General features: G+C 39.0%; 3 protein-coding genes across 4 annotated transcripts; 1 reads left to right on the plus strand and 2 right to left on the minus strand.

The window, feature by feature from the left end:
- The first annotated feature begins 282 nt into the window (after window positions 1-282).
- On the plus strand, window positions 283-8,673 carry LOC145239672 (BBSome complex member BBS7-like). The gene is made up of 14 exons (XM_080103049.1): window positions 283-495; window positions 788-919; window positions 987-1,162; window positions 1,440-1,632; window positions 1,840-1,979; window positions 2,343-2,523; window positions 2,921-3,141; window positions 3,671-3,878; window positions 5,448-5,597; window positions 5,981-6,126; window positions 6,451-6,615; window positions 7,012-7,225; window positions 7,757-7,880; window positions 7,984-8,673. The coding sequence occupies exons 1-14, from the start codon at window positions 460-462 to the stop codon at window positions 8,121-8,123; spliced, it is 2,226 nt and encodes a 741-aa protein (XP_079959175.1). The 5' UTR covers window positions 283-459; the 3' UTR covers window positions 8,124-8,673.
- Window positions 8,157-14,894, minus strand: LOC145239673 (uncharacterized). Its single transcript, XM_080103050.1, has 11 exons — window positions 14,436-14,894; window positions 11,585-11,701; window positions 11,302-11,509; window positions 11,094-11,243; window positions 10,891-11,007; window positions 10,599-10,781; window positions 10,036-10,257; window positions 9,863-9,958; window positions 8,999-9,709; window positions 8,697-8,918; window positions 8,157-8,479 (listed from the first exon to the last, which is right to left on the minus strand). The coding sequence occupies exons 1-11, from the start codon at window positions 14,525-14,527 to the stop codon at window positions 8,396-8,398; spliced, it is 2,202 nt and encodes a 733-aa protein (XP_079959176.1). The 5' UTR covers window positions 14,528-14,894; the 3' UTR covers window positions 8,157-8,395.
- A 328-nt stretch (window positions 14,895-15,222) lies between these two features.
- LOC145239676 (tRNA (cytosine(38)-C(5))-methyltransferase-like) lies at window positions 15,223-17,448 on the minus strand. Of its 2 annotated transcripts, none has more exons than XM_080103054.1 (6): window positions 17,288-17,448; window positions 16,869-17,075; window positions 16,644-16,751; window positions 16,041-16,235; window positions 15,704-15,823; window positions 15,223-15,631 (listed from the first exon to the last, which is right to left on the minus strand). In XM_080103054.1, the coding sequence occupies exons 2-6, from the start codon at window positions 17,051-17,053 to the stop codon at window positions 15,247-15,249; spliced, it is 993 nt and encodes a 330-aa protein (XP_079959180.1). In that variant the 5' UTR covers window positions 17,054-17,075; window positions 17,288-17,448; the 3' UTR covers window positions 15,223-15,246. The 2 variants fall into 2 exon arrangements, with proteins under 2 accessions (XP_079959180.1, XP_079959181.1); XM_080103055.1 differs by having other exon boundaries at window positions 17,233-17,289.
- Window positions 17,449-22,085: the final 4,637 nt, after the last annotated feature.

Genomic DNA, 22,085 nt, shown 5'->3' on the forward strand with positions numbered 1-22,085 from the left:
GTATTTTTTACACTGAACCACAAATCGCCAATCTGCGGTTCTTTTCAGTCACGTTTGTGCTGCCCCTAACGGAACAAACAACAACCAGATATTTTCGAAACTAGTAAATCTTGTGATACTTTTTAAAAACTCAGTCCTGTGTTTAGATTTCAAAGTGTGCTATTCTTTCAAATTTTGAGTTAAACGTCCCCAGCGTCAAATGCTCATTAAAATAATACCCACAAATTAAATATACGCAACCGCTACATTTACTGTAATTAAGAATTTCATTGTACATTGTTCCGTACCAGTGCAGGATGCAGTATGACTAATTTTCTGCCACATAACTAACGATGACAACCTGCGAAAATACAGTGCAGCTTTGGATTAATGGTGTAAAAACAATATTGTTGTTGTACTGAATTCCCATTTCTAATTTATGAAATTAATTTATTTCTGCGTGATTTCAAAACATTAAGTATGGAGTTGGACTTAACAGCTGTTGATTATGTACAGGTATGTGTTACTGAATTGACGCTGGCAAAGAAATCTTTAATCTTGGAATAATAAAAGGAAAAATAAAATATTGTCTGTTATTTCGATCCAATGTCTTTCAATCACAATCAGCGCTTAATATTTTGCTTCATGTTTATTTGCTTCGGTTTGCGCATTCATATGTTTTACTATTTGTTAAAAAGACCGTAAATTTTTTTCCATTTTAAAAAGCTGAACCTTGAATATATTTATTGTTTCTTGCTTATCAGTCCGTCATGTACGTTTTACTGCATTTTAGTCTTATATTTTTTAGGTTGCAGTGACTGACAAGAAATGCATGAAAATCTTACCCAACAATGACAAACGAAGAGTCACACAAAAAGTGGTGGTCGGTGATAAAAGTGGAGTACTACAATGTTTTGGCATGAAAAAGCGAGAATTAAATGTAGGTATTTTAATAATACAACAATGGACAGGAAACCAATAGTATAAATACACACATTTTGTTTCAGAGCATTTTCAAACTTCTACCTGGCCCACCAGTTTCAAAGTTAGAGTTAGGTGGGGCATTGGGAACCCCACAAGATAAAATATTTGCTTCTTGTGGGTCTGAAGTGAGAGGATATTCCAGAAAGGGAAAGAAGTTTCTGGATTTCAATTCAAACCTCACAGAACCAATCTCCAATCTGTATGTTTGTTGTTGTGATAAATATTCTGTCTACATCAGTGGTTCTGAACCTTTTTCAATTTCGGGCCAAATGGTAGTTTTTTAAGTGTGTAAGGAGCTGCAGAAAACGATACCTCAAAAAATTACTAAAGATTACCACCTTGAAAGCTAACATAGCAATCTTTGGTGGTTTTCTGAGGTCTGGTGCGAGCCGCAAAATAAGCAGTTGGAAGCCGCATGCAGCCCTGACAGCTTTGGTTGAGAATCACTGATCTATATCATGGTCCTATTTCAACAGGTGCATTAGTGGAAGTGATCTTGTTGTGGCAGGCCTGTACATTTGCAATTACTTCTGTGACTGTGTGGATCAAGGGTATTATTTGTCAAACGATCGAATAAATGATATCATTTGTCTGCCTGTAAATCGAAGGGATGAGGACCGTTTGGTTTCAGTCCTGGCCTGTAATGACAGAATCCTTAGAATTCTCGAGGTAAGGTATAATAGGTTAAAAGTTCATGTAAATATTATGCTGGAAATATATTATAAGTCATGCAATATTCTGCTTACAGTAACAAATAATTATAATAGACAATATGAGTAAAATGTATTTGAGTTTAGGGGCAGGGCCCGTGGCCAACAAGTTGCTTATCTTCTTTGTGTGTACAAAATAAAAGTCACAATTGTGTTTTCAATGCAGGCCACCGCTTTGAAGTACGAATTGGAGGTGCCAGGTCCACCACAATGTGTTGTTCCATTCAAAGACACTGGAGGAGAGGAAGGGATGGAACTAGTTTATGGCACAACTGATGGAAAAGTTGGTCATGTCATGCTAAACAAGTAAGTACCAACTTTCCTTACAAAAATCGAACTATATGGTAACATTTTATGATTAAATGACAAAGAGGCTGCTTATGTCAATGTTACACAAACCAGTGCTTCCTGTGCTTGTATTGGCTGTCACTACCACCTTAAGTTTGTTTATGTAGATAACAACAATATTTGAATTAGATTGTTGATTGACCTTTTTTGGTGTCATTTTATTGAATATCTTACCATATTAATAACCAACATTTAAAGTTATTCCTGCTTACCACAAAAGAATTAAATTGTCAGAAGTTTAATTTTTACTGTATTTTAAATAAAACTGATGACGTATACTGAGTTTTAATTTATCCACACTGTTTTACAATTTACTTTTAGCGAGCAGCCTGAATACAAGTGGGAGATTGTCAATGAAAAAAATCTGGGCGGTATTTCATGCCTTACACACCATGACATCACAGGTGATGGAGTGCCTGACCTGCTGGTGGGACGTGATGATGGGACTGTTGAGATATTTAGTTATGACATTGCAGAAGAACCGGTGCTTCGATTTGCACATGTAAGAATATGTTGTTTTATTCATGTTCTACTATAGGTGGATGCTGTTTTTTCAAGTTTTTTGTGCAAACTTTGCTGTTAAAACACACAATAGCAGACCTAAGTGTATGGTGGTTGATTTTATTCTCTGACCAATAGAATACCTTGTGTAAAAATGTACGGCATTTACTTGATTGTAAGCTGCATTCTACTATAAGTTGTGCTCATCAGTAACCCCTACAAACAATTGAGTGAAAATCTTTATAAACCATGTCCTACAATTATATCAATCTGTGAGAAAAATTACAGTTCCGATTTTTCTAGCCTGTTCCTTGCATTACAAGAATGCTTGGTGACCAGCTAATTAGGTATAACACCTGTGATACATCTGGTGTACAATGATTCAATTGCTTCTGCAGAATTTCAAAGAAAGCATCACTGCTATACAAGGTGGTGTAGTGGGCTCGCTTGGTTTTGATGAAGTTGTTGTATCTACATATGCTGGCTGGGTGTCCGGTCTCACCACTGAACACATGCAAAAGAAAGTTACTAGCTCATCAATTCCTGGCAATACAAACTCAGCCAACACACAACCAGCAGACATGGATGAAGATACACAGAAAAAAATCACTAATCTCAGGTAGTATTGCTAACAGATTTTGATTGAATTGTAAGATGTAACCTATTTTGTATCAACTTATTCTGGTTTTATTGATTTATAAGCTTTGTAAATTGAACACTTCATTTCCTAAAATAAACTGGGTAACTGGGTACATATATGACTTTGTCAGTATCTTGCGCGAAAACTTTGTCAGTATCTTGCGCGAAACTAAGATAGCTTTACCTTTTTATTACAAAACATGTCAATTTATACAGGTTGACATTGTTTACAATAATGGTAACGATTTCGTCAGGATGTTGAAACCAGCCAATACTAAGCCCATTGCTGTCCCTTCTTTTAACATATCCGCTCAAGCCAATAACCAATTTGCCTAGCGTGTTTATGCAACCAAATGGACGACTTTCTCAACAAATGTATGTGGTTAGGTTAGGATTAAAAATCTCTATGCAAATAAACAGACTATGTAACTGATATTCGATCAACAGGATTCCTCTGTTATTCAATAACACACTAAAGCGCTAGCCACTGAAGTGATAATTCATTTTAGGTCCGAAGTGGAAGCATTGCAGATTAGCGTGGAGAGCGAGAGAGGTCGACACATGGAACAAACATCAAAAGCAATTGCTAACAATAGCAGCACTCTGACCAGACCAGCTGCGTTTCACATAAACGATAAATTTGTTTTATCTCCTGTTGATGCAAGTTACCATCTCAGTATCGAGGTCCAGACTGCCATTGACCATGTCGTCTTACAGGTAACTTTTGATTGTTTTATTTTTATACCCGTTAGACAGGGAGGGTCTCAATGCGTTATGCTAACAATAAATCCAAACTCGAGTTGATTGGTTTCGTTCATGTTCGAGTCATTTTCTATTTGATCTTTGGACTTGTCTTCTTTTTCATTTAGTACAGGGGTGTCCAACACGTGGCACGCGTGCCAAAAGTGGCACGCAGAGCATTTGAAAATGGCACGCGAGCTTTTGCACATTCAGATGGTAAACATTAGGATCTGTCACGCAATTAAATTTGTTTCTATTCATTCTTCTTGGCCTTTATTCTAACTTCTGTAAAGATTACCATGCAGTAGTAACGTTACACAACCCACTAATTGAATTGTTCGTTTTTTGACAAAAAGCCTCCTTGCCATAGGCGTAGAATTTAAAAAAAATGCCAGGGGTGCGACTTTTGATCAATAGCGCCGATACTTATACCATGTGCAGTGTATATTATTTGTACGACCCATACGACTTCGGCGGTATGCGACCAACAACCAACCAACAATACCTTTTCGGTGGTTGGGACGTTTGCTGTGCGTCTGATATCGTATGCACATACCGAAAGGACGATTTGCCAAATCAGTAATTTTAACAACGATTTAGTTTTTAAAGAATTTGTTACGGCGGGAAATAAAAGTAAAAGCAATTCGTGTTTCAAATATAGCTGACCGTGTATTGTTGACGCCTAAACTTATTTCAGAAATTTATTTGCGCCACATAACACTAAAACGTTAGTGAATGTGTCATGTTTATGTTGCATAAAAATGCCCGTTTATTTCGAAACAATTGTAATTCAACCGATGTCTGTGCAATTAATTATGTGACTACAAACGCATTTGTGTTTAGTTGGAAATACGTTTAAAAACCAACGTAACTTGAACAATGATGAGTTTTCGACGTCCAAGCTATTTGTATCTTGTGTCGCATAAACAGAATAAAAGGTTTTTGGAGTGTTGGAAAAAGTACCAAAGATGGGCACGCGAGTATATTTTAAAACCAAAATTGGCACGGCGGTGTGTTCGAGTTGGACACCCCTGATTTAGTATAACCCAAATAATCTTCTTCATTTAGTATAACCCAAATAATTTACTGTATTGGAACAATGCTGATCGAACCTAGAACTTGGTGAATATAAGGTGGTTGTTTTGACCAAGAGGCCATCTTGGTGTATATTTTTAAGTAGCGATTAAAAGTTTCGGAGTAGGGGGTTAATGGTGATGTAAACAGTGACTTTTAGTGGGCATTCAATTCAAGGGAAACACGAAACATTTTATGTTCACCTTGTCACCTCAAGCCAGGATTGCACTCCCTATCGCCGTATCGGTTGCGCGGACAAATTCATAAGACCGTTCAGAATAAATTAATAGCATAATGAAATACTGATGTACTTTTGCCATGCGTTGACAAAAGTATCCAGGCGTTGCCCCGCACACCGACAAATGTCAGATGAAACCTACGTTAAAAGTTGCTCAAGAAAAATGTAGATCCTGTAAGTGTAAATGATCCGATGGCGTAGCAGTGCGCGTATTTGCTGTTTTTATTAATCAGAGTGATGTTCCTGTTGATCTGTTGGACAAGGAGGAAACCTCAGCAGTTGTTGCGTACACAAGCATTCCACCTCCGACTCCCGATAATTCTGGAGATGACAACTTTCTACTGGCAACATACAGATGCCAATCCAACACAACACGCCTTGAGGTAAAGGGCTTTGACCTGACAACACTAGCCGCAACTGAAAGCAAAAGCACATGTTAAGCATTGTAACATCAGGTCGGTAAGAATAAGGGTTTGCTGACTAGAGACTAGCTCACAATCGGTAACCTATATAAAATGTGCCAATTCTGGGACATGGTTTGAATATAGTATCGCACCACCTATACTTCAGATACAACAAGCAATGCAAACCGTGCTGTTTTTTGTTGTTGCTAGGCATTGATGGAAACCGAAAGTGTTTTCAAATTAAACTCCATAGTTTCTATTGAAATGTAAAAATAAATTTAATTTTGCAAAGTGCGTAAAAACTGATTTGTTAAATTTGTTTTAGAAGAACTCTATCAATGAATCTATTGAATCGTTTGTAGATGAAGGTTCGTTCAATCGAAGGTCAATTCGGTCACTTGCAGGCTTACGTCATACCTTTACTTAAACCGAAGTCTTGTGTGGTGAGACGGTATCCCATCAAACCTTTATCACTGCACCAGAGAACACACGATTTTGACGAACAAAGGTGAGGAACTGTTTATATTTGCTGTTTGTATATACCAGTGTTCTACCAATGTGAAATATCGTAAAGAGTGCGACTGTTTTTTAATGTTTACAGCACTACAACCCTACGTTGATCTTGTTTTGTTACCAAAATCAGTCTCACGCATTAATTTCGAGTGGCAATTATTCTTTATACATTGCTTTTAGGCTGCAAATTGTACTGCAAATGTAATTGTAGTTTGTTATTGTGCCTCATTTCACAAGGATCGAAAACACATCATTTAAACACATACGGTTTTTGCCCCATACAAAAATCGTACTCCTGTTAACTCTATAATTACTTTAGGCCGATGAACGTTCTGCATCTATCTGGACCTTTCAGTGTTGCCGAGATTCACTCCTGGGTTGCTTTCTGTCTTCCAGATGTCCCGGAGCGCCCTCCCGCGGGAGACACAGTCAATTTGTATTTTGCAAATACTTTTCTTGACACCCAGCTCGCCTGCATATACAGGTAAGGTTTCTGTCAGATTAAATTTACTCGATGTACGGATGAAATTTGGTACAATGCATTATTTGTGCTTATTTTCACTAAGATCTGGTAAAGCTTTTATTGCATATATTTGCAGATGTTTAGAATTTTCATACTTCATTAACAAAAGTGATACAGTTCAGTTTCTCACAAATTGTTTTTGTCAACATAAAAGGTACTTACATGTACCATCAAAGCCTGACCTATATGTTTCATTCTATTTGAAAACTGGCCGTTTTGAAATAACTTTTTAATCCTTTGTTAGAACAAAAATCGATGTCGCACAAAACGGAATGAATTCGTAACTCATTCGATTTGGCAATGCTAACATCAACATTAGTAAAAAAAATATTTTCAATTTTGTGCTGTACCTTGCAGCAAGGGAGAGGGCATCTTCCGTTCCGACAACATTTCTACTATTTCTATCCTCAAAGATATGTTAACCAAAGAAGCAACTGCCAAAAAAATTAACCTGAACATTCAGTATGAGGTTAGCGATGATTCTATCGCCTACACTCTACAGTTGCTTCATCCAAAACTCGACAAGCAACTTATGCTGGCCAAGAAAGTACAATTGCTTGACGCACTGCAGGTAAGTCTTATGGTGTATAGGGTAACCATGCATGTATAGCCCACACAAGATAGAAACATGGTTAGCACTGTCGCTTTGTGGTCTGCCAAGTTTTTGTTCGTTTTTTAACAAAGGAGGTAAAGGATATTTATTGGTTGTTCCGAGAGGTAACAACAATAAAAAGGATAAAAAAATCTGATCTTTCGCATATTAATTGCTGTTATTAAAACCAAAATGTTTAAAAACACGTTAGCTTAAAAAATACTGAAAGTTTCCTACTCATCCTTTTATATCATGCACTTCTTGCGAACTTGCATGCTCATATTTTCTCGACATTGCTGTTTATTTAATTTGGAGGAAATCCGTTGCGAAATACACGTAACATGCAAAACTATGAACGGATATTCCTATTCGATATTGTACTATTTGGTGCGACCTACTTGCTATGCAAACTTTTTTGCATTTTAACCCCTTTCGCCACTGCACTTTCGTACATTGAACTTGGATGTCGAGAATGACTAGCAGTTCTAAACAATTTGATATTTCTTTTAGGAACTGCAAGTTCACGAGGGAAGTATGGATTTTCTCGCACCAGAATACAGAGAAATTCTTGCCGAAGCTGACAAAATTAAAGCGGAGTTTAAAAAACAACCAGCAAGGCTCGAAAGGCTTTACGGTAAAATCGTTTATAATTCGGGCGTTTTTTTTTTCCTTTAACCATTTTTCCAACTCACCTTTAAGGTTTGCAAACACTAGCGCAAACAAAGTCTATTATATAGGTATGATCACTGATCTTTTCATCGACAAGCACAAGTTCAAAGGTGTCAACGTCAAGCAAAAAGTTCCCCAGCTGCTTGAAACCTTGGACAACTACGAGCTGCCTGCACTAATAGATTTCTTTCACCAGTCTGTCTACTAAGCTTTGCACCAAAACCTAATCAAGCTGTACGAGATGAATGGACGCTTGGTTTATTTGCCGTCGACGTCCCAGTATATATATGTATACGTAAAGCAAGTGTAAGTATAGACATTTCGCGCAGTGGCGTTGGAAACTTGGCCGGCTTCGAAGCAGGGAGTGTGAGCAGAAGAAAACAAAAACAAGAAGTCCGCGACCAGTTCTGCACATAGCACCGTTCGGTTAATATTTGAATTTTATAAATAAACAGTTTGTGAGATCGGAAGAATACGGAATCATCTCGGGGCAGAATTTTCTTCGACACACGCGGGGTTATCTTGTGAGTTGCGCCTTTCCTGTTGTTCAAGGTGATCAATCGCCTGTAAAAACGTACCTTATTAGCTCTAAGGCAATTTCTAACCCGATTGTGCTATATTTAAACTATATCATTTCTAAATTTTAAATTTCGTAAAATAGACGGATTACCTATTTTGATTATCCCCATAGAACGCCATATGTTACAACTATATTTCTTCACAAGTGCAAGTATTGCAAATACATTTTTATTTTCTTATTTTATTGTGTTGAATTCCTTACTTGAACTATAGTCTCGAGGTTACGTCGGGTCGTCACCGCATCAATATGACGCATGACCGGCGGTGAACCCGGACCGCTGGAAAGAACGGATAGCGTGGTTGCCGCAGCGACGGACGAATTGGGCGATATGACCTCGGTTTTAGGCGAGTCGGAATTGGTACTGCTGGTGCGCACGGCGACTTTGCAAGCAGGCTCCGGGTGCTCAACTGCTGGGTTAGGTAACTGCAAACAATTGTTTATTACTCACTAAAAGTCTTCTGCAAACGTGCAAAAGAAAACTTGTTTGTACTGGAGTGACTTACCTTGGTTGCTGGCAACTCTTCGTCGCTTGTTGCGCTGTCGGTTGTAGCAGTGGAAATTCGTCGTTCAGTGTGACGGCCCAAAATGGCGTCCATAGTCACAAGGGGCAGAAATTGACTTTGAACGCGTGGGGCCAGTTGCGGCGCTGCCGGTGCCATCATGGTCGCTTTTGAACGCGTTACATTGGGCACAGCATTTAACTGGGTAAGAGTCATTGATAGTGAAGGTACACTGTTCAGCTGATTGAGAGTCATTTCTTCGGGTTTAGCGCTAATGTTTTGTGCCAAGCGGAACGACTGTATAACCCCGGGTAACTGTGTGGGGAGACCGGTGGGGATGGCTGTTTGCTGCTGGGGCACCGACTGCACGGCGTATTGCGGTAGACGTTCTATTGAACTCAATGTCATGTACTTGTGCGTGGGAGAAGGTACGGGCTGCACAGGCTCGAGTTTCACATTTTCGGGAATAGCGAGCTGAATGGTTTGCTGCTGCATCACCTGTTCTGGAATCTTATGTGGAAATAGAGTTTGGTGCACGGAGTACAATGGCGAACCTTGTTGCTTCTTGGCTAACTGTCGGTGTGTGGGATGGGGTGCAGAAGTGTTGGTGGTGATTACCGACGCCGTCGGCACAACAATCCCGATTTGATGTTCCCCGGGAGACGATAGCGGCGGGCTCAACGGATCTGCAAATGTGTGGGCTAGGTTGGTGACCTGTGGAGAAAATTTAATCAGTCATTTAATCAAAAATCATTTAATCGAGTCCAAATGGTATTACATTTGATATTATGCGCAATCATTCATGCAAATGGTTTCATACATTAAATAAAGTATAGAAATTTTGTACATTACAATGGCGAAAATTACCTTTGAAACCTTTGGCTTTGGCTCGATATCGCTAACTTCAATTGCTCTCTTCTTCAAGGGCTGACGCGATCTAGGAACGGCCGACTGATTTTTTGCCTGTACATTCAAAGCAGGACAATTAAACAACTAATCATTAATTCCTGTGTCTGGACGTGGGATAAAAGCACACTTACTGTTGGTAATGTAGGTGACTTGACTTCAACCTCTGGCGTTCCGGGCACGCTGACAGACATTACTGTAGCTGGGACGGTGTCAGTTTGAACCGGTGACAAATGCACCGCTGGGCCAGCTGAAACTGTAGCCATGGGGTATAGCACTTTCTGTGCGTGGCTGTTATTACTCATCTGCTCGGATGGTTGCGGTTGCGCACATGTTGTCGCGGGCACGGTCGTCGGCTGTAAAACGGAAAAATATAATTTTAAATGTTAATTTAAGTTACACATAATAAGAGTGTAATTATTTTCATTTTTTGAACAGTTTGACTGTGTTTGTTGAACAAAAGACAGTCATCACAGTTTGTAGTGTACAAACAATTGTAAAATCAGTAATAATAGAAGTTACTAAATGAAGAACAACTATGTGTGATAAACGGAAACAAGATATTTCCGCCACTGCAGTACATAGGGGACGCTAATAATTATAATTAATCACGGTTTCTTCATTGTAACCAAGGTTGTCTCATGTACTGTAATTTGTCATACACTGCTTGCTGAATATACACCTTGGGAAAACCCACCTTCCCGTACGCGGCGACATCGAAGACTTGTACGCACTGCACATCGGAAGCTGTAACAGGTAGCGTGGGACGATGAGTTGTGGCATCATCCTGCTTCGGGTGGTTTTGTTTGTACTGGGCGGCAATGCTGTTTGCTAGTTCGCGTAGCTTTTCCGGATAAACCTTTGCCTCCAGTTCGCGTACCTACAAAATGAAACAGTTTTTAAAGGACCTTACACACTACACTACAATATAGTACATGCGGAAAGTAGTAAGACAATACTGAAGAAAGGTGTTGTAACTATGGTCTTACCTTTTCTTCGAGAACCATACGGAGTCGCCTTTCCTTATCAAGCTGTTGTCGGACTTCAATTGTGTCCCGGCGTAAGTCTTCTAGGTCCTCCTCCCGTGGGCTTCCAATACCTTCATCCTAAAAACGCAAAAAGACAATAAAATTGCTGCATCTCATACATATAGATATATATACAGAGTCGTTTGGCAAATTATTTGACTTACTTTCTCTGAAATATCTGTTAAAAAGGCCCGATGCTTTGGTGAGCTACATTCTGCACATGAGCGTCGAAGCTTTTCGTTCTGGTCCAGCAACTTAAGCTTGTCGGATTCCAATTGGAAAATGTATTCGGCAGTTTGTTGCAGAATAGCAGCCTGTATTAACAACCGGTTTTAGCGACAAAAGTTTTTTTTATGTGTACTTAAATTCTACCTTGCTAAGTTTGTCGCCATCCGCATGAGGCAAAATTGTTTTGAGTGATTTGAAACCGGCATTTATGCTTTGCATGCGACGTCGTTCGTTGCTGTTGGCGATTTCACGTCTGACTTTCCGATCTTGCTCGCGTTGACCAAAAAAACCTCCAGATTCGCCATCGCGCTCTGATTGGTCTTCCGGTGTCACTGCAATCACGTGAGTCTCCCTAGATGAAATCAAGAAGTTTGTTTCCCTGAGAAACTATTAGCAAGGGGAGCGTGTTGTTTAATGTTTAACTTACAGTTCTTGGCTTTGGATTGGGGCCAGGTTGGGTAAACTGATACTTCCGGAAGAGCCCGGAACGCAGCTAGTTGCCGGAATCACAGCGGTAGGTCCCATCGTTGTCGCGTATGCAACACTACAAGAAAGAAAACACAACAACACGTAAACATCCGGTTCATACACGTGGTTAGACAGAACAGCTGGCTGTCGTATAAGGTCGTTCCATACGCTATGTAATATGTATGTACCGTTTTGATCTATTTGAGTTTACCGAGTAACGCCGTAGTAGGAAATTGAGCTGCTGTGGTTCTTGCCCAGCCCAGTGTAAAAAAACGGCGACGCGACCGTTAAGTCACATGGGCTAAAAAAGGACTGTTATTGGCGGGACAAAACTCCATGAATAGGAGCAGGCGCGGCATCTGTTTACGGCCGCCCTACTACAAGGCGAAGAGAAAAGAGTAGCGGCGATGGAGCAGGTGAGTGCTGCACGCGCAAGTGCGAGTGTGTGTGCGGGCGCGCAAAGAGACAGGGAGTAGACTGCTGGCGGTGTACGAGGCTAATTTTCGTCGCCCACCACAATTGAATATGGGAAGAATTCGAAACACTACGATCCTTAAGGTATCGCCGGTGTTTCGGCTTTGCCAACGATGACACGCCGGTCGAAATTTATCCCCTACAGGCATATGACGCATTACTCCACATTCGTGGTAGAGTGTCACTCTGATCGATAAACCCATCAAATCGGTGCAGTCTGAAGGACCCCAGACGCACGGTTGGAAAAATACGTGACAAAACCACGTGACCTTTGTTGGTCAACACCCCCCACGTCGAGTGGCCCGTGCGCTAAATAAACTAATCTTCGCTAGGTTTGTACAGAATGAAATACAATATATCGTGGTTTTGGTCGTAAATGGGGATTGATATGGTCTGTAATGTAAAACAATTACTAGATCCGTTTTGACAAAATGACAAGAGCGAAAATGTTGAGTGTTAGGGTATTTTAACAATAAACTTTGCTCCTCAGCAAATAGTGAAAAACATACAAGAAATATCGCAAGCATACTCTGAATTTGGCTTGTATCTGTTAAATTCATGAAAGAATCCTATTTTGAAATTTAAAATTTATCAAAAATGCAACAGCAACAAGCGGCAAAAATGCTGCATCCAAATACATAGTTCCAGTTGCGAGATAATCCAGTAACAAGGTGATGCTGATCGGGAATTATTTACCGGCGATCGGCACCGGCGATTGCTCGCAGGTCATTTGGGTACGAATGTGTTGTTGATGATACGAAAGATACCCGACTGACCGAAGACGGCGAGTGGCTCTTGCGGGTGAAAAGAGGTTGCCGGCCGTACATGCTTTTAGTGGCAACATGCCGTACGCTTCTGGTACAGCTGGGGTGAAACGAGTCCACCGAAGATGCTACTAGAGTGTGAAAGGGGATGTATTTAACGGCAATTAAGTCCACGCCCTGTTACGCCGCGGAGCAGAAGCGCTGCAAATGCATGCCTCTGAAGCTGAACAACCTCTGATACGGAAGCTGCCATAGAAACGGAAGTTGACGTTGCATCCTGTCGAATCATTTGGGCGTGGAACTGTGTTGCGCGCTGCTCTGCAACAATTGCATTTTCTACATTCGCATTGCGTTATTGAGTGTACGGTGGCGTGTACCAACAGTCTTTATTACGTAACTTATAACGCGCGCTTGGTGGTGCGTCAGTAGGGGTCGGGCAGCCGATACAACGTCGTTGTTGTACCACATGATGCCCACGTGTAGAGCAAAACAAGTGCTGAGGGGCCCGTGTGAGACATTATGTCGATTGCGCAACACGAACACTACAGTCTCTGATACGTCTGTTACCAAATCTTGTACCCAACTGGCGAAATACGCGCAATACATATCAAATTGCACTCGCCTTAAACGGCCAACCGAAACGCCTTTGTAATTCTGGTGAAACGTAGTTGTGAATGTTTGTAATTTAAGAATCATGCGAATGAAAGTGCCTTCGCGTCTGTAGTCATTGCAATGTACGGTGATCCCCGATTATACCATAATCCGTGAAATTTGACACGGTTTCGAAAAAAACTAGTTTTTACATCGTTTTCGCTGAGACAGCATCCCAATTTACCACACACAAAATTTGGCTATGGCAATATTCATTTTTAAGATTTTGATTGCTTAAAATAATCACTTTAAAATATAAAATCATATTGTTCTAAGCATTTTACTTTTTGTTTTGTTTTTTATTCAGATCGTGCGAAGAAAAAGCTACGATTAACAAGCGTATAATTAACGAAACGATAAAATTTGTTAAACGTAAATGCTAAGTCAATGTAAAACTGTACAAATAAAATAGTCAAATAAAATACGCAACATTGGACAAATACAAAACAACGGGCCAAATTAGGTCAAGATTTGTTGCAAAAGACCTAGATAGTTTTGTCCCACAGTCCATACCCATAAACCCAGTCACCGCGGGCAAGGGTTAATGATAACCGTGCGGTTTTTAATTTGGTTTATAGCATCATAGTAAAAAGTTTCAAAAACAGAGTAACAAGGTGTTATGACGTAAAAATATGCATTATTACATGCAATATAAACAGTCGTCAAGCGATTTGAACGACCGCATTGGATTCCCGCGTGACCAATACTAATCAGCTGTTCGCCATAACATTGTACCAGCTGTTACGCAAGACCACGTGCACTAAGATTTTTTTCGATTAAACTGTTACAATTTATTTCATCTTTGGCCTGTCTGCACTGGGATAACATTTCATATATTACGTCTGCAACAAGACTTAATTGTGATCTAAACAATAGCCAATCTCAACGCGTCTAAGCATGCACTCCTCCCCTGTCGCTTACCTTACGCATTCCGAATATTGCTTGTCTCTGCCTCGGTAGTCCGGCAAAGTGATGTTTGAAATATTTTCCAACGTCTTCGAGTAATAAGCCATATAATCCAGATAGGATGATTAATAGCTAAACTGAATTTTATTGCATGAAAACTAAGCTACAACTAAATGTCGCTTCATGGCAATGGCGGGAAACGGCTGAGAAGGAGCGCGTTTCAGGTCACGAGGCTAAATAGTCCCATCGCGACGCTGAAATTCCTACACACGTGCTATTTCTGAATTTTGTATCGACCAGCACTTGATATTCTGTTTGTGCAAGTGGTAGGAGATAAAATAAAGGGAAAATTTAAAATTAAAATCGGTTTTAAACTGCGTTTTTAGGCAAATTCCAAAGCGCGGATGAATATGCGCCGTGAGTAAAAAGGAAGTATGCCGCCGGTCAGCTGACTGAAAAAAGAGAGAGAAAACAAATAACATTACGTCATCGTAGTAACAGCTGTAGAAATGGGCGTGCGCGCAGGCTCACACACTTCAGGCTTCTGTCTGGTCTTGTCTTGCTAAGTTTCCGCGATTTTGAGCTCCATTGACTGCGCCGAGAGGAAACCTCGCTCATGCTTTTTTGTCGCAACAACTGTAAACGCTTCCAGGCGTAAAATATCTCAAGTATTTGCAAATTGCGCACTAGCTAACTTAGTCTGCAAAAATCGTTTTACATAATTTTTGCTAACCTCTTTCTACCGAGTAAAACTTGGCAGACCTGTGATTTTTTTCTGATTTGCAATGTTTGTCCATACAACCACGCTTTCTTTTTTCTGTATTTACTATGTCAGGAGAATCGACAACAAATAAGACACAACTTCTACATTTAGGCTATTTCCTAGTAATTTATTTTTTTGATTGTTTGTAACATTGTCTGGAAAGTGAAATTCTTTTGGAAAGCCCATTAGGTTTGCAATTTCCCTGGGTGAAAAATAACGCAGATCCAACTCTTCATTGTCCCCAGCCATATTTAATATTGAACCTGTGCCCTCCACATACTTTCCATATGACTTGGTGAAACACATTGAACCATTTGAGTCTTTTGTAACCAGGTCCATTACTGGTAAGTATCTTTTTGCAACATTTGGGGGAAGCCGCAATTCAGATATAACTTCACTTTCTTCAAGATATTGTCCAATGGTGGCTGTTGTTGAAGGTAATGGAACTCTAATATGAAAATAAAACAGAATGTCATGACCACATAAATTCAAACATGTCAGGGTCCTATGGTGTACTTACATATTGCTGGCATTTTCACCACACTCCTTGTCCATGCTGGAAGGGCATTCAATAATTTTGTCTTGAGAATGCCATGTTTGGTCCCAACATTTTGGCCTTCTTTTAGCCAGAAAAAAATACCTGCAGAATTCAATTTTTAATACGGTTAAAAAGTGGCTGCAAACTGTTAAAAATCTCATTGCATTGATCATTGACTCTAAATATTTGTAAAATCTTCACTTATGATTATTTTAAAGAAGTTTACACTTTCAAGGCTGTTTTTTTACACTATTCAGGCTGCTTTTTTGTTTCTATTTTGGTAGAACCAGTATTTTTTGTAAAAATGGAGCAATTTTACCTGAGTCTAGAGTTAGGTATTCCAAGTTGTTTTGGACTAAGAAGAAACTCCTGCCATGAATACTGCAAGGCTTTTAGTGTCTTACACATAATTTCGTGTGTTTTAGAAGTTTCAAAGCCTTTGACATTTTCAAGCAATATGTAGTCAGGTGGATTAGTCATCTGTTCAAAGATTTTTAACAAGTGAAGGAACGACCTAAAGTGAAAAAGCATTACTGAAATGTAGAACAAACCAATGTGCTATTTCAGTAACTTTTTCTATTGCTTGAGTAAACTTAGTCAATAGAACTTGTTTTTAGGTAATATATATACAATTACATTTATGTCTACAATTACACAACACAGAAAATTGCATTTAAAATTAGATCAAACATTTCAAGACCAAATTTGAATGCTACGTATAGCAGAATGACATGGTTTTGTAGAAAAGGTGCCCATGTCATCAACAAGATTTTTGGACCAATGCATGAAACAGGTAGTTTGTAGTTCCAATATACTGACCAAGGAATTTTTGATGTTATTGTTAGTTATAAATGTTAATATAAAGTGGTGGTTGTAGCAATCACTCAAACACATCGATTACAATAACAATTTTCTGCTGCACCTTGTTCGTGGGTCAAGAATATCTTTTTGTAAACCAATTCTTGTGAAAGGTTGACATGGTGGGCTCATCACCAAGAGATCAATGTTTAACTTGTCAAGGTCTGGAGCTCTGTAATGATTCATTTTTGTGGTTATTATCTGTTTTGCTGTGTAAAATAGTGTACATTTCTGGAACACTGACTTTTTCCAAACATTTAAAATGATAACTTATCAACAAAAAGCTTACTTGAGGCCTTCAATATTTTTTTCCCAGTATGTAGTCGAGGGGAAGTTAGATTTGTAGACATGTTGTGCTGCAGGATTGATGTCCACAGAAGCAATAACCTCAAATGATATTCCTACCTTTTTGAGTGCGAAATGCATGCCACCTATTCCACTGTATAACTCGAATACACGTATACCGCCCTCCATAACTTTTGCAAACTCAGAAATGCTAAAACACAAATATCAAAACATGTGTGTCAGTATCACCAAACTAAAAACTGAAAGCCAACCGTTTTCAGACAAGAAACTGCGAGTCAGCTCTTACAAGACCAAATTAAAAGTCAAATGATTAAACTTTAAGCACAAAAAACACAAACAGCACATGCCTTGTATTGTTTATGCTTGCACAAATCGTTTTACCAAACCGGTAGTTTCCCCTACCTTTTGCCAGGTAGCAATGCTCACGACTGCTAAATGTGACAGAATTTTTAATTCGTATTTTCAAATTTGCAATTTATCTGTGTTCGTCTTTGCCTCCTATTAAAATCTTACATATAGTATAGTCTTGATTGGAAATCCGTTCGAGGCAGGTATTGATTTTTTATGCAAATAACTTTATTAAAGGTCGGTAATCTCTTAAATTGTTTACTGTTGCATTAAAATATTGTTTACTATGCTTATGTACTGATTGTACAAAGAAATACGCATTGGTCGAAACAAGTTGTGGAAATTTTAAAAACCAATTTTAAAATATGATTTCTATGCCCAGAATAAAAATGTAACGATAAGCAACCAGTGTCATTCTGGCAGAATAATTTCCCCTAAACACAAAAATTTTACCACAAAATTTCAGGTACCATATCAAATGAAATATTAATGAAAAACACAATTAAAAACGAAAAAATAAATGGAAAAATGAAATGATAAAGAGCATTTGAATGTGATCACGCGTCAAAGAATCTAAATACTCAAAATAAAATAGAACCATGCAAAATCTTGTGCGTCCATTGTGACATTTTTTCGAATTTTATTGTCATAATAGAAATCATAGCTTTCAGTGTCAAAACACACAAAAATTAGCCGTGAAAACCCTTAATTTTGAAACTGTTCCGGAGGGGGGCTTTTAACCAGCTGGATACCATGTTGTAGCCCAGAGCTTACTCTTTTCTATCCCGTTGCCGTTACGACACACCCTTTGCGCATTTTTACAGCAGAACGCTTTACGCGAGAGACCTTTTTCAATTTTTCAAACATCTGTTTAATTTTTCCAATGCGAATAAATTAGCCGTAAACAACCTCAATTTTGAAACTGTTCCGGAGGGGGGCTTTTAACCAGCTGGATACCATGTTGTAGCCCAGAGCTTACTCTTTTCTATCCCGTTGCCGTTACGACACACCCTTTGCGCATTTTTACAGCAGAACGCTTTACGCGAGAGACCTTTTTTAATTTTTCAAACATCTGTTTAATTTTTCCAATGCGAATAAATTAGCCGTAAACAGCCTCAATTTTGAAACTGTTCCGGAGGGGGGCTTTTAACCAGCTGGATACCATGTTGTAGCCCAGAGCTTACTCTTTTCTATCATGTTGCCGTTACGAGACACCCTTTGCGCATTTTTACAGCAGAACGCTTTACGCGAGAGACCTTTTTTAATTTTTCAAACATCTGTTTAATTTTTCCAATGCGAATAAATTAGCCGTAAACAACCTCAATTTTGAAACTGTTCCGGAGGGGGGCTTTTAACCAGCTGGATACCATGTTGTAGCCCAGAGCTTACTCTTTTCTATCCCGTTGCCGTTACGAGACACCCTTTGCGCATTTTTACAGCAGAACGCTTTACGCGAGAGACCTTTTTTAATTTTTCAAACATCTGTTTAATTTTTCCAATGCGAATAAATTAGCCGTAAACAACCTCAATTTTGAAACTGTTCCGGAGGGGGGCTTTTAACCAGCTGGATACCATGTTGTAGCCCAGAGCTTACTCTTTTCTATCCCGTTGCCGTTACGACACACCCTTTGCGCATTTTTACAGCAGAACGCTTTACGCGAGAGACCTTTTTTAATTTTTCAAACATCTGTTTAATTTTTCCAATGCGAATAAATTAGCCGTAAACAACCTCAATTTTGAAACTGTTCCGGAGGGGGGCTTTTAACCAGCTGGATACCATGTTGTAGCCCAGAGCTTACTCTTTTCTATCCCGTTGCCGTTACGACACACCCTTTGCGCATTTTTACAGCAGAACGCTTTACGCGAGAGACCTTTTTCAATTTTTCAAACATCTGTTTAATTTTTCCAATGCGAATAAATTAGCCGTAAACAACCTCAATTTTGAAACTGTTCCGGAGGGGGGCTTTTAACCAGCAAGATACCATGTTGTATTATCAACATGCGAAATTTTAGTTTGTTTGAATATTCAAAAATGCGAAGCGAACATCTTAAATGATCGAAGGGCATGGCCGCCCTCTAACATAACGAGTTCGCACCATGGAAACGGGAAAGACCTACCGGCGATAAATAACGAACGGTTAGCACATATTCAACCAGTTTTTGCAGACCAACTCGAAATTGCATCCATTACCAACGTGCAAAGTTATAGTTCATTCCAATTAGCCAATCAAAAATGAGAAGCGAACATCTTAAATGATCGAAGGGCATGACCGCCCGTCAACATGACGCATCCGCACCATGGAAACGGGAAAGACCTACCAGCGATAAAAAACGAACGGTTAGCACATATTCAATCAGTTTTTGCAGACCAACTCGAAATTGCATCCATTACCAACGTGCAAAGTTATAGTTCATTCCAATTAGCCAATCAAAAATGAGAAGCGAACATCTTAAATGATCGAAGGGCATGACCGCCCGACAACATGACGAATTCGCACATTAGAAACGGGAAAGCCGTATCGACTCTAAAAACAGTTAAAACATGCAATTAGTCAGCTTGTACAGAATAACATGAAATTGCAATCAGTACAAGGTTACGAAATTTCAGAAATCTATCATATACATAAGCGTGTGGATATATGTCTTGTGCTTATAACAGACTATACTTCAGTGCCGTGTTTGCAAGTCCGCTGTGCTTTTCTATCACGAGTCGATTTAGTATGCATTTGTTTTGACTTAGGTTTTATTTGGCCATAAAAATTGGAAACCTCACTTCAGGACAAAGGACAAACCTAAACGTGTCAAGAAATTACTTTTTACAGAATAATGCCCATTGTTACTGATTATATGCAAGAACTTTTGCACGCGTGGCACACACACTGCAAACAGGAGATAATTGCCGCATGTGGTGCAGCTATGCTTTCATGCACATTGACTTAATTTGTAGTGAAATACGCAGTGGTGATTACAAAAAAAGCTTTGAGGGAAAATAAACACATTATTTGTTTGTTTAATATATTTCCGCAAAAAGAGTAAGCTCTGGGCTACAACATGGTATCCAGCTGGTTAAAAGCCCCTCTCCGGAACAGTTTCAAAATTGAGGTTGTTTACGGCTAATTTATTCGCATTGGAAAAATTAAACAGATGTTTGAAAAATTGAAAAAGGTCTCTCGCGTAAAGCGTTCTGCTGTAAAAATGCGCAAAGGGTGTGTCGTAACGGCAACGGGATAGAAAAGAGTAAGCTCCGGGCTACAACATGGTATCCAGCTGGTTAAAAGCCCCCCTCCGGAACAGTTTCAAAATTGAGGCTGTTTACGGCTAATTTATTCGCATTGGAAAAATTAAACAGATGTTTGAAAAATTGAAAAAGGTCTCTCGCGTAAAGCGTTCTGCTGTAAAAATGCGCAAAGGGTGTGTCGTAACGGCAACGGGATAGAAAAGAGTAAGCTCTGGGCTACAACATGGTATCCAGCTGGTTTAAAGCCCCCCTCCGGAACAGTTTCAAAATTGAGGGTTTTCACGGCTAATTTTTGTGTGTTTTGACACTGAAAGCTATGATTTCTATTATGACAATAAAATTCGAAAAAATGTCACAATGGACGCACAAGATTTTGCATGGTTCTATTTTATTTTGAGTATTTAGATTCTTTGACGCGTGATCACATTCAAATGCTCTTTATCATGTCATTTTTCCATTTATTTTTTCGTTTTTAATTGTGTTTTTCATTAATATTTCATTTGATATGGTACCTGAAATTTTGTGGTAAAATTTTTGTGTTTAGGGGAAATTATTCTGCCAGAATGACACTGGTGATAAGCAAACTAGCAAAGTGAACTCGCAGAATCCGAATTCTGTTCTTTTTTCTCCATTTTGCTGTGGATTTAAATTTTAAATGGACGTTTGCAGTTTTTACCGAGAGAGATTAATACATAAGCAAGCCATGTACAAGTTTGTGCTCTGCGTGAAGTAAATTGTGTTTTCAGTTTCATTCAAATTACGTAATCGTGCGCAATGACATCATTGTTTTTCACAATTTTCACCTCATATGAAAACGCAGGGCGCAGAAGCTTGTTTTTTGCGGTTTACGCGGCCTTTACACCTGGCATGCAAGAAATGATGTGTGGCAAAAGAGAGATGATAATTAATTTGTGACACTGACAGAGTATTTATGATAAAGGTTTAATCCAATTGTTGCTTTATGCTTTCCTACCTATAACTATATATGGGTAGCAGCTTTTGAGTGCAGAAAACGATGTCAGCTAAAAAAATCAGTTTCAAAACAGCTTCCTGTAAAGCTAACCAACCACCATAAGCCATAACACAGTTATTTTACATGCCTGTTTTTCATGCTTTTGAAAAATGCTGCATGTAATCAAACAATACCAGTTCTGTATGCATTGGTTCGATATGTCTTAATAAAGTTTGTTGAGTATATTTAAACATTCCCTTATTTAGTTTCCCCCTGTTGACCATGTGGTAAAGATGAGATATATAAACACTATGAGGTATATGGTTTTTGTAAAGGGTTGTGTTAGTATCAATAGTATGCACTGATTAGCAAAATAGCTACTTTGTGTGGTTGGTACTAAAAGATGTGTTGTGTGTTTATCATATTGTAATGTCAGTTGGTGTTCTTAGTTGGTGTTATTTGTCAAGTTCTCTTGTCTACCACTGATCAAATCAGTATCATGGACATTGGTACTTGAAAATTAAAACCTAATCTGAGACCTTATAGGTCAAATCAGTGTGCACTGTCTGTAGCTTACTTATCATTTGTTGGCTTGATGTTTTTATGTTACAACCTAATATGTTTGTTATAATAGTTTATAGTTTAATAAGTGTAGATAAACA

This window comes from Phallusia mammillata, chromosome 7, assembly GCF_965637545.1.
Source record: "Phallusia mammillata chromosome 7, kaPhaMamm4.hap1.1, whole genome shotgun sequence".
Lineage (NCBI taxonomy): Eukaryota > Metazoa > Chordata > Ascidiacea > Phlebobranchia > Ascidiidae > Phallusia > Phallusia mammillata.

Coding starts and splice junctions, on each gene's coding strand:
- LOC145239676 (XM_080103054.1), bottom strand. CDS start 17,053: ATGGAGGGCGGTATACGTGTATTCGAGTTATACAGTGGAATAGGTGGC. Junction 15,824..16,040: donor ATACCTAACTCTAGACTCAG/GTAAAATTGCTC, acceptor TGAATTCTGCAG/GTATTTTTTTCTGGCTAAAA. Junction 15,632..15,703: donor GGTGAAAATGCCAGCAATAT/GTAAGTACACCA, acceptor TTTTCATATTAG/AGTTCCATTACCTTCAACAA.
- LOC145239672 (XM_080103049.1), top strand. CDS start 460: ATGGAGTTGGACTTAACAGCTGTTGATTATGTACAG. Junction 6,127..6,450: donor CACGATTTTGACGAACAAAG/GTGAGGAACTGT, acceptor TAATTACTTTAG/GCCGATGAACGTTCTGCATC. Junction 7,226..7,756: donor AATTGCTTGACGCACTGCAG/GTAAGTCTTATG, acceptor TATTTCTTTTAG/GAACTGCAAGTTCACGAGGG.
- LOC145239673 (XM_080103050.1), bottom strand. CDS start 14,527: ATGGCTTATTACTCGAAGACGTTGGAAAATATTTCAAACATCACTTTG. Junction 11,008..11,093: donor TAACAGATATTTCAGAGAAA/GTAAGTCAAATA, acceptor TTGCGTTTTTAG/GATGAAGGTATTGGAAGCCC. Junction 10,258..10,598: donor ATGTCGCCGCGTACGGGAAG/GTGGGTTTTCCC, acceptor TCCGTTTTACAG/CCGACGACCGTGCCCGCGAC.